The sequence below is a fragment of the Thunnus albacares genome, chromosome 17, assembly GCF_914725855.1.
Source record: "Thunnus albacares chromosome 17, fThuAlb1.1, whole genome shotgun sequence".
In the NCBI taxonomy this organism is placed as follows: Eukaryota; Metazoa; Chordata; class Actinopteri; order Scombriformes; family Scombridae; genus Thunnus; species Thunnus albacares.
Window position 1 is genome coordinate 19407364 of NC_058122.1, and position 11781 is coordinate 19419144.

Consider the following 11781-nt stretch of genomic DNA (forward strand, 5'->3'; position numbering starts at 1 on the left):
CCTCTGACCCCAATTCTGAAAATTTCATGACCAATATTTTTTTTAACAAGGAGCGACATTTAATGAATGCCATAACCAACCCTGTTCTCCCCTACTTACAATCAAGGACTATTCAAGTCTGACCTAAACATATTCATCATAGAAATGCAGCATTGTTCACAGTTAAAGGTTGGGAGACAATTATATGTCGCCGTCCTCGTGCACAGATTTACTCAGATGTAGTCTGTCTAATTAAAATGCCCCTAGAGTTATATTTATGGTGCCCCACTGACTCTGAGACTCAACTGTGGAAACCTTCAGCATTTCATATCCAGCTTTGAGTGTTTTTCAGGGAACACCCGTAGCCCCACCCCCACCCTCCGTTACGTCGTAGTCATGGAGAATGCGTCCCCCTCTCGTCCAATCAGAAGCGGCGCTGGGGCCATGTGTGTATTGTTTAAACTGCTCAAATCGGACCGAGTTCCCAGACCGAAAAAACTTCCACCAAACTGAGTGATGGCGGCCGTCGTGTCTGTTAGCACAGCTGCCAGAGATGAAAGCACAGACACAGGGCTCAGTTTCGCCTCTCGCCCGCTTCATGAAAATTACGACCTCGCCGCGGATCATGAAAACTGGAGAACCGGAGACCGCCGGCACCCTGAACTCGAACCCGGCGAAGAGGACGCGACACCGGGACGCGAGTGTCAGCGGAGGGTCGACGAAGACTTGACATCACTGAGCCCCGACGAGATCGAGAGCCGCTTGGAGAGAACTCGCCGGGAGTTTTACAACCGTAGAAAAATCATCATGAAAAATCTGCCCTCCGACGTTAGCAATCAGGTATGTGTGAAAATTAGCAAACAGCCGGAGGTTTAAATCTGTGGATGATTGATTGATTGATTGACGGGGTTCGGCTAACGGCAGCCTAGCTCCACTATGCTACCTATGTTAGCCTGCTAGCCATTTAACTCGTTAGCTGCCTTTTAAACTTTAGTTGATGCTATATTTGACTTTTTTTTATCTCCAACTTGTTTAAAAGCTAAAACACCGTTAATTGACACCTATTGTACACAATGAGTGTAATATTGTGTTCAATTTGTTTGTGTTAGTTGACTTACACGGCTTAACTGCCAGGTGGTCAGATAACTGTCACCTATGGTCATCTGTGGCCTGTATGACCTGCCAGTCCGGCCTTGTAGGTAGCAATTTGGTAACTTTGATATTCGTGGTGTAATTTCACCAAACGACTGTCTAAACTAAGCTGTCGGTAATTATACGTTTTACTTGAGGGTTACAGGTGCATTGAATACTTTTCATCAGCCCATCAAAGCTCTTGTTTAGTTGTATGAACCAGCCTGTGATTTACTCATGATGCCACATTTTTTTTTTGGGAACGTGCCTGACTCGTGGGGAGCGGTGGGCCTGCGGGCGGTACCATTGTTCAGAGAGGTGGAGGGGGGGGGAGTAGTGGCAGTTCGAGATGTGAGTTGCATTACAACAAAAGGTGGAAGGCGTGGAGACAAAACGTTTCAGAAAATGCTAGACAGCATCGCCATTTCGTTTGTGAATGGGCAAAAGCAGCGCAGAACAATTTCTCCTACAACAATGAGTCAGTTATTCACCTCCCTCATCCCCCCACAGGTGCACTTGCGTTGCTTGTTTCCCAGTGAACATGAATGTGTTATGTGATTTACCAAAATCTACAAATGAGCAGTGATGCTCAAAATTTACAACTGAGAAAGTAATAGTTTATGTGGAGAATGATACCCTGTTTACAAACTGCATTACATCACTTTAATGATTAATTTAAACGCCTGGATGTGACTATTTTCTTTCACTATTTACAGGAGGTCCATGAGCTGTTGGGCAACTATGACTTGAAGTACTGCTTTGTCGACAAATACAAGGGCACAGGTTGGTTTAACTGCTTGTCCATCATGTTAGACGCCGCATGTGCTTTGAGTTCAGATACAAGGAGTAAAGGACATATCACAGAGATTCTAACTCCCTAATAACAACACAAACTTGATAGTTTGTTCAAGCAACCCAGGATGTCTGCATTTAGATAAGTTCACCATTTAGAGTAAAGTAATGGAGCTACAGTCCTCTCAATGTGGAAGACTTGCTTCTCAGTTTATAGGGCTAAGTTCATAATGAGGATAAGGTTCTTGACTACAAGCAAGACGCTGAACAAAATGAACAAACAGCATGTGGAGGAGATGCTTTTTGTTTCGAAACATCACTTCATTTGCAGCTTCAGTAAAGATGTAATCTAGATGGTGAATGTGCTCCAGTATTTCATCACTGGCGGTGACTAGATTTTTGGCCCTTCACTAAATTACCATAATTATATCCTACTTACTCCATGCTGATATGTATCCTAGCTCTGTGGAGGTGTGACTGTAGTCTGTGATGTACACAACAGTGTGCTAACTCTGGCAGCACTGGCAGAGATAGCAAGCTGTTGTGAGAGTCTGCTAGCAAGGAAAGTTGTCCAGCTAGCGATCATTATTCCAGTGAGTAATTTTCTCCAAGTGTAGCTTGTAGAACCCATGTTGTGAAAGTAATCTATTGGTTAAAAGTTTGGGGGAAAATTGTTGCAAAGTTTATGTGGCTGGACTACATGAAAATATGCTCTCAAATGCCTACATTGTAGGAAAAGCTGAACAGAATGACTTGACAAAATTGGAGGAATAAGAATTTATTCCAAAAATATTCCAAAAACACTTTTATACCTTCTGACAGATACTTCTGACATTCTTATGACCTTTTCTGCACGTTGTCAGTTACTGATCTGTCTTTTGTTGACAGATGTTGAGCTCAATTGTCAGAACATATTTATCTATTTGTATGCATGAATGCCATCATGATATTGGGTTTTAAATAATCCTGAGGGGACCTTGTATTGCCCCTAACTGTGAGCTGTGTCTTAATCCAAGGAGGTTGCAGAAAAGACAAACAAAAACTGAGCACCAGAAGTCAGCTTAGACTAAGCATGTAAAATGTTTTTACACATTGGATGATGGCATGGTATCCCACTGAGAAGTGGCTGATTTATAATGGGTCAGATGGTAATTTCAGGGTTGGTTTCTACAAAGCTGTTGTGTTAGATAACCAGTCACATTTTAGATGTGTTTTTTTTGTAAACTGTCTCGCCAGTTGGCTGGTAAAATATTATCTTTAAAACACAACAAATCTTTTTGCTTCTCTATCAAAACATAGGTAACAGGATGATAGCTGTACTTGAGCCGCAGCACACTATCGGGCTCTAGTATATTTGTCTGCTTTGTAACAATAGTCTGTAAAATAAGTAGACTTTCTAAAAGTTGGTGCCAATAACATTAAAACTCATACAGGTCTAGATGTGACTTTTTAGCTGTCAACAGTGGAGATGGAATGCCTTTGATTCTTGTCAGGCCCTGTGACAACCATTGTAGTTTCAATGAGGGGAAATGTTGCAGTGACATAAAAGCTGTTGTGCGGTGACATCGTGCCACCAGCATTGTCTTTTTTATCAGACCTGCTAAAGGAGGAATGAGGTCACAACCAAGGTTTGCTCTCCAAGAGTAAAATCGATCTTGCTCTTAGTGCTGACTGAACAAATGTCACACTCTCACTTGACACCAAATTGTGTTTTTTATTGTCCCTCTTCCTCCCTCTGTCCCTATCGCCCTCAGCATTTGTGACACTACTCAATGGGGAGCAGGCACAGTGTGCCATCAAAGAGTTCCACCAGCATGTGCTACGGGACCGGGAGATCTCTGTGCAGCTGCAGCCGACAGACGCTCTACTGTGCATCGCCAACTTGCCCCGCGCTTTCACCCAGCAGCAGTTTGAGGAGTTGGTGCGACCCTTTGGAAACCTGGAACGCTGCTTTCTGGTATACAGCGCCTCTACCGGGCATTCCAAGGGCTACGGCTTTGTGGAGTACATGAAGAAAGACTCGGCGGCCAGGGCCAAGTCAGAGCTCTTGGGGAAGCAGCTGGGCTCCCGCATGCTGTATGTCCACTGGACAGAGGTGGGCTCGCTCACATACCCGCTGCTGCACTCCAAATGTCTGTGTGTGGACCGCCTGCCCCCGAGCCTGCTGACTGCCCAAGACCTCCGCAACGCACTGGCTGACACCCATGCACCAGTCTTCTGCCAGGTCAAAAATGTACCAAATAATTGTCTGTGGGGATGAGTTATAAATGCCAGGAATGATATTGTAAAGTTTTATTCCATATTTGATCTGTCAATACCGTTCACCTTTACCCCATATTTCATGTGGCCACTCAAAGTTTCTATGGCAATGAGCATTGCTGGTTTCTATGGTGATGACCACCTGACTCTCCCAGGTGGTGTCATTCAGCAGGCTTTTCTGGAATGAGAGAGAGGGGTGTCCTTTTAGCACGACACACATAGTAGTACTTTTCTGCTGGTTCCAGGGTTTTTTAGGATTGTGGTAAAAGCGGTGATGATTAAGGGTCATGTGATAGTTTAAAAGAAAACGTTGAGTTTCCCAACACTTGTTTGAACAAGCTACAGCTGGCCTGGTTTTGAGGGTATGAAACATGGTGGTATTAGATCATGAGGCCACTCATGACAGATGGTGAGTGGAGGGCCTTTTTAGAGGGAAATTTTAAAAGCTACATGGTCATCATATTCCCAGAATAGTACCTATATTTAAGCAAAAGAATGCGAAAGAAATATTTTGGATGGACATTTTGTCTTTTTTAGAGGAAGTCTTGAATAACAGCTGGTTTACGAGAAACGGGCAGTGCCACTTTTTCTTTCTTTTCTTTTTTTTCCCTTTTTTTTTTTAAAAAGGGAACCTGTATTATTAATAAACAAAACCCAGAAAAAGAATCTGTTGAGATTTTCAACATCACTTTAAATTTAGTTTGAGCAGTGATTCCAGTACATTCCAGGGGTTTTACAGGACATAAATATGCTTTTAGATAGCTGTTGCACTCAAACATGTGCATTCACGGTGTAAGTGGGGGGAAAAAAACGCAGGCCTGGCAGTCAGCCCTAACTTGTGTGTGTACAGTATTTATTGGCAGCAGAACTTTGGCTGATAATGTTTCCGTGAGATTAAAATGACTTTTTCTTCTCCACCTCACCTTGACAGTTGGCTCAGGGACAAGATGGAAGTTTCCGGCGCTTTGCGGTTTTGGAGTTCGCCACGGCCGAGATGGCCGAAGAGGCGCAGCGACTCACTGACGGCAGGCTGCTGGGTGGGACACACATCAGGATGTCCTTCTGTGCTCCTGGCCCTCCCGGAAGAAGCATGTTAGCCGCTCTGATTGCTGCCCAAACCACGGTATTCACGTCGCATATTTCTAATGAATATCCAGATTCATGTAGCCGTTGCTCTGGTGCTGAATGTCTTGTCTTGTGGCCCCTCTCTCCAAGGCTGTGAACAGGGGTAAAGGTCTCCTCCCTGATCCCACAGCCATGCAGATACTCACAGGCCTAAATAACCCCGCCACCCTCAAAATGCTGCTGAACCCGCTCTCACAGGGACACAAACAAGGTGAGGAGTCCTCGCTGGCTCTGCAGATACTTTTGAATAGTGTTTTTAGGTTTTGTTCTGTCGATCCTGATGTGCTCGCTTTGTATGCAGGCCTTCTCGGGGCAGCTCCTACGATGCCGCTGCTGGCCAACCCCGCCCTCTCCGCTGCCTTGCTCCAGTTGCTCCTTCAGAACCAGGCCAAGGCCCAGCAGGTAACGCTGCCTTTCTTCCTCCTTTTTTTTTTTTTTTTTTTTTTTTTTTTTTTTCTCTGACATCATCCTCTCAGCCGCACAGCCTGTTTTGACTCATCCTCTCCTACTCATACACCCTTCCCACCCCACCCCACCCTCCCTACTCTGCTCTTTCCCACTTTACCATTAGCATGCCTTTCTGGGAAATCATCTTCTGTGGGCTCAGGTGCTACACAATAAAGAAACCCCTCTAGTGCCTTGTGTGAGTGATAATGGTGTTTGTGTTTGGCTATCAGTGTGAGGTGGTGGTGGTGAAGCTAGACAGATCCTGGTCTTTTATGTGCTTGGTGATAGAAAACGCAATGCCTGAGTGGGTAAGCTCTCGCTAGGAAGTAGGTTTTTGTGTGTGTGTGTGTTGGGTGGGGGTGCTTTTGAGTGGTGCTGACTGATGTGGTAGGTGTTGTGCTCTATTGTGCACAAAAAGTGTAAATAACTATTCTGTAAGGACTTCATTTCATATGTGGTGAGTAAGCCTCAGTGCTGATTAAGTGTGCTCGTGTAGTTCAGCAGTTTTCCGCCACTTAGGTGTTGCTGCCAGGTTGTGTGACCCTGAACTCTGTTCTCTCCTTTGGCCAGCAGGCAGGACTCATTGGGGAGAATCCTCTGGCTGCTCTGCCTGTCCAGCAGGGAGTCCATCTGCTCGGAGACCTGCCCCAAGGTTTGGCATCCGCCGACTCCAGCCGTAGCTCCTAGAGCCACAAACTGCATGTTTTTGCTTTGCTTATGATGCTAAACATCTGTAACTCTCTTTGCCAGTTAATCATGCTTTCTGATCTTTACAATAGTCCTGATATTTTGGTCACAATGCTGATCAATCTTAATGTCACATAGTAGAATTCAACAAATGTATTGAAATTAACTTGATTTTTATGTTAACATTTGTGGTTTTAAAAAAAACAATCAAAGTAATTTTTGCAAGTTTGATTCACAAACGTTTATGACAAACATGGATTCAGGGTAGCAAAACAGATAAAAAAAAATGTAAATTAAATTAATTTTAATTTACAGTCATCTCTCTTATTCCTTTTTAGGCGGTGTTGTCCCAGGTCTTGGTCTTCAGGCAGATCCTCTGGCCCCCCTAAAGCCAATGCCACTTGGCAGAGCCCTGGCAAGGGAGCAGGAGTCTCCCACTGCAGCGTGCACCTTCCCCCAGACTTCCTCTCCCACTCTGCAGGGCATCTCCATGCCTCTGATGGGTGGCATGATTGGGGCAGATGGCCTCACAGCACAAGGGGTGAGGTCCCAAGTAATTTACATAATAGGCTTTCTGCCTCTTCTCATCCAGCTTTTTGGTTAAGTATAAATGAGAAACTGTCTTCTTTTTATATCAAAATTGAGGAACTTTCTCTTCTCTCAGGTATCCATACTAGGAGATCCTCCCAAAGAGGTGAATCTTCCCCAGAACGCCTTTCTCAATGTCAGCAATGTTTTTCCTTCAGGTGAGATGCTCTTTTTGTACTCTGCCGTTCTGGTTTTCTTGCTCAGCAGTCGGTTTTTGTTTGCTGCATCAACTCAGGTATTCAGGCAAAATATATCCAGCATCTTTATGTCTGTCTGCTCTCCCCCTGTTCCAGGAGGAAACTGCAGACCTCACCCCTATAGGAAGAGGCCTACACTAAGCAACGTGTCCAACCAGCACTCACACCAGAGCATACAGCCAAATTACAACCTGCGCTACCAGGAGTCCTACAGCCCAGAGTACCCTCCTGTACACCAGGTAACCACTGAATTGCCCCTCTTCGTCCATAGGAAAGACTCACTCACACTTTTGTAGCTTTTATTTTAACATTATAATGTACTGCTTCAATTGAAATTACAATGCAGTACACACCATACTGTTTTTGCTGCTCATTCAATGTGCTATATGCTGTGATCTGGTCTAATGCCCATCTGGTGTTTGTCCTCAGGATCCCTTGACCCACTTGTATGAACAGCAGGAGAACCTTGATACCGGGGCCCTGGCAGGATTCGGACAGCAGGTAGTGTTTAATCAACCATTACGAGAAGACGTGAGCAAACTTTTAATGCTATTAATTTAAATGCGTAGCGCCCTCCAGTAATGCAGCTGTGGACTTGTTTGTTTATCTCCGCAGCTCTCTCGTCACCCCGAGTACAGTGAGCGGTTTTCCCACTACAGTTACCCTCCCAGCCCTCCCCTGTCCTCATATTTCAGCTCAGGGCCTGAGACCCCCAGTAACGGTAGCCTCCCTTCCACCCAGCTCAACAGGGTAAGACAAAAGCTTTGGACTGATTTGGACTTTGTGAAATGAACCTTTTTTTTTTTTTTTTTTTTTTTTTGTTCCAAACTATTCATTACTTGTCTGTGCAAGAACATTACGGCAGTATTGGGAACAGATAAAAAGTAGAGGGTTAGATTCTAAGAATAAGCCAATGTTCAATAATTAATGTTGGTCTGGGTGAATAAGTCTTAATAAAGGAAGTTTTAGCCACTGAAAGTTGGTTGTTTTTCCTCAGGCTGTGGGAATGCCTCCTGTTAGCCACACCACTAACTACCCTCCAGGCCTGGGGAACGCCGTGAGGGTAATTTGGACATTTTCTTGTCTATGCTTTCTTTTGCGTCTCAATTTTTTGTGCACATTATTTGCTCTATATTGATTTCTCTCTTTTTTTTTTTTTTTTTGTCTTCTTTTTCTTTACAAATTGTAGACTCCCATCGGTAGCCACAAGCGTGTCTTCTCCCGTCTGATCCCGTCTCCAGAGCCAAGCCCCGAGGGCGGGTACGTTGGCCAGCACTCCCAAGGCCTCGGTGGCCATTACGCAGACTCCTACCTTAAGCGCAAGCGTATATTCTAAATACAGCTAAGTGCTTCTTGCTGTATGAGTAGCCATTCAACAGCCAGGACACAATGGAAGCTCCTCCGGTCTCCCCTAGTGAACTCTTAACTTGGCAGTCCTTGGATTTGTCTCCTGTGTACTCCTGTGAGTGACCCCTGGAGGGCGCTGAGGAGTGCGGCCTGTTTGTATCTGGACAGTTGTCACTCCATGGGAATTCTTGGTGGTTGTTTTTTTTTTTTTTTTTTTTTAATTTTTTTTCTGTTTGTGTGTGTGTATATATGATTTTAGTGTGTTGGTAAATTAAGTTTTTACCCTTTTTTTTTTTCTTTTTTTTTTTTTTTTTAATTTGCCTTTAATTTCTTGTTGAAAAACATGTACAGTGACGGAAAAAAAAATATCAGTTAATTAGCTAATGAAGTCTTTACTCCAAAGCATTTTTTTATTCCTGTGTTGAGTGTGGTGTGTCAGCAGAGCTACAGATAGTTTGGCCAGTTTTCAATGGCAGTCATAGGCTGCTTTTTATGATGTTTGACATCTCACTAAAGTGATGCTGTCCACAATTTCAGGCAAAGGGACTTGCATAGTATAAAAACAAGCTTTATTTCAAAGGCTCTACACTTTTTTTTGATAGCCTTCCTTATTCCATGTAAAAAGTTCAGTAGTTTGTTAAATGATATGGTGTTCTTTGTGTTGTTGTGGTGTTTTTGTTCCCCTTCCCTCCCACAGGGTTGTATATTTTGCTGTATGCCTCTTCTTTCTCGCTGTGATTCAGGCCTCTCCTCACTGGTTAACATTCAGCTTTCCATCCACCAATGACAGCTGTGTGTACCTGCCTGTGTATTACGAAGGTGAACCTTTTTACCAAAACCATTCTGGCATATTTTTTCTCAAGCCTAACTTTTCCACGTTGTTCGTCTTTTGATCCACACCCTCCAACTTGTTCGCGGAGTCTGTTGTCTTCACTGGTTGTCGAGTGACTTCACTCTGAGGGTGCAGGTCATGATCCTAATCTGTTCTCAGCTTTATAAGATGCCTTTTTTTTTTTTTCCTTTTTTTTTTTTCTTTTTTTCTCTCTCTCCAAGTCTCCTCTCACTCATATGTTGAATATTTTCTGTGTTGATGTGAGTTCTGTTTTTTTTCCGCTAAGTTAAATTTTGAATGTCTTTTTAAAAGTCCAAAACACCACACCTCGGTGGTTGAGTTGGGGTGGGTGGGGTGGTGGACATGCGCTGTGTGCCATTTCTTGAGCTGCCAGCAGATAGTGAATACAGGAATATTTCCCATCTCTCTTCTTCAGCGAGAGGCTTGACTCTGTTTAATTGGCTTCTCTAGACGGGTAGATGGCAGTTGGAATGATGGAGATGGCCCAAGTTTTCCAATGATGGTGGGACTTAAGTCTGTCTTAGGGAAATACTAATGGAAGCTACTGGCAGGTGATTAGTCAGTGACATAATAGTCCTTGTTTTTTCTTTTCTTTTTTTTTCTTTTTTTTTTTTTTGTTTGAATAATTATCTGGTTGACAGTTTGATTGTGAAAACCCATTACCTCTGACTTCTGCTAGGAAATGCAGCTACACCTGAGCCTTGACAGTGTTTTCTGTGATCTCATCCTGCCCTGTGTTGGCTTCCATCTACATTTACCATTTCTGTGTTTATTTGCTGTGTAAATAGTTAAGCTTGATAATTTTTTTTTTTTTTTTTTCGAGTCCAAAACTTTTGTTTTCTTTTAATCATACCTGCCTCTGGTCTGGTGTTTTGAATGAATTTGCTGCTCGTTGTGTTTTTTTTGTCGTTTGCGTGTATGTTTTTTGAAAGCTGACGTGACCAAGAGTGGCGCCACAGCAGACTGCTCATGTTGTGTATGGACCATGAGATGAGATACAGCTGTACTGTATGATCGTCATTCATTTGAGTGATCTGAATCAAACTGCTATCCTCTCATCTGTACCGCCATGATTGTCTCTGTATGTGTGTGTGATGTGAGCAAGTAAATGTTATTTAAACTCATGTTGTTGTGAGTTCCTCATTTAAAAAAAAAAAACAAAACAAAAAAAAATACTGAAAATATACTGTGGCTCTGTGATATCTGTATCTGACATTTTTGGGTTAACGTTGGGAAAATGTTGCTGTATTTTGCCCTAAATGCCTCACATAATGTTAGGACCTGCCCCGAGAAACAGGATAAGACTTCAAGAGCACACAATATGCTCTTTGACCACAAGATCCTCAAGCCTTTAATTTTGGCATGTGACACAAATTCTTTTAAGGGTCACTTTAACAACATCGCTTTAACAGATTTGCTTCATATGGACTTGAATTTCTGCCTTGAAACCTTGATTGCAGGATGCAGAATGAATGTATAGCCATCTACATTACAAATATATCAAATGAATTAATGATGTGATCATTTCACATAGAACCGATTAATAAACATTTTGAAGAATGTAATTTACTGCCAATAGTATTAAAAGCAAAAATAAATCAGCACGTGTGGTTAAAAATAAAACTTTGTGTCGTCTTTAGTGATGAAATCTTTTTATTTTCTTATCTGTAACAAGTGGCTCATCCAAGTCCAACCTTTGCTGCTGGTGTAAAAGTGAAAAAAGCAAAAAAAAAAAAAAAAAAAAGGTAACTACAACCCACACAGAAGTGATTTTATATTTTAGCATGATTATAGAAGTAATGAACCAGATGTGCCTCTTGTCAATTAAGTCATTCAATGCACAGCCGGCTGATGTTTTCCATCATTGGATGGGTAATCATCTACAAAAAATTATGCTTCTGCACCCTTTTAGACCAATCTTCAGGAACGTGTGTGGCAGAAAGAAACCATTAAAGAGGAGGATACTCATTGATAGTGTGCAGCATCTTTTTTTTACCCCCAATATGGAAATAAACTGGAGGCTAATAACTGCAAACAATAGTTGTATTAGTAATAATAATAACCAAGCTTGCCTCTGCAGCTATTACATCTGTGTACCTCAGTTACACAGGCAGAAGTCATGTGTGGCTCTAATAAGCTCCATCAGTACAGTTTATAGTTGTGAATGCGGCCTGTAGGCTATGAATGTTAAGCAGGTTATTGCTGAGAAGATGGATGAATAATTATTTAACGACAAACTCAGTCAGCTATGATGGCTGATAACAGGTTACTCAAAAAAAAAAAACAAATCTGAAGAAATATGTCAAACTGAGAAGTGAGTGAATATGCATTTGATTTTTAATTAAAAAAAAACTAAATTAAGAATAACTTGAAATG

At 42.5% G+C, this 11781-nt stretch overlaps 1 protein-coding gene across 3 annotated transcripts; it reads left to right on the forward strand.

The window, feature by feature from the left end:
* Nucleotides 1-440: 440 nt before the first annotated feature.
* On the forward strand, nucleotides 441-10529 carry raver1 (ribonucleoprotein, PTB-binding 1). 3 transcript variants are annotated; one of them, XM_044330462.1, is made up of 15 exons: nucleotides 441-819; nucleotides 1827-1893; nucleotides 3657-4126; nucleotides 5093-5284; nucleotides 5377-5497; nucleotides 5588-5688; nucleotides 5858-5929; nucleotides 6307-6385; nucleotides 6759-6961; nucleotides 7085-7166; nucleotides 7302-7444; nucleotides 7635-7706; nucleotides 7821-7955; nucleotides 8203-8268; nucleotides 8395-10529. In XM_044330462.1, exons 1-15 carry the CDS (start codon nucleotides 496-498, stop codon nucleotides 8539-8541), a joined length of 2274 nt encoding a protein of 757 aa, XP_044186397.1. In that variant the 5' UTR covers nucleotides 441-495; the 3' UTR covers nucleotides 8542-10529. The 3 variants fall into 3 exon arrangements, with proteins under 3 accessions (XP_044186397.1, XP_044186395.1, XP_044186396.1); XM_044330460.1 differs by lacking the exon at nucleotides 5858-5929 and having other exon boundaries at nucleotides 6304-6385; XM_044330461.1 differs by lacking the exon at nucleotides 5858-5929.
* Nucleotides 10530-11781: the final 1252 nt, after the last annotated feature.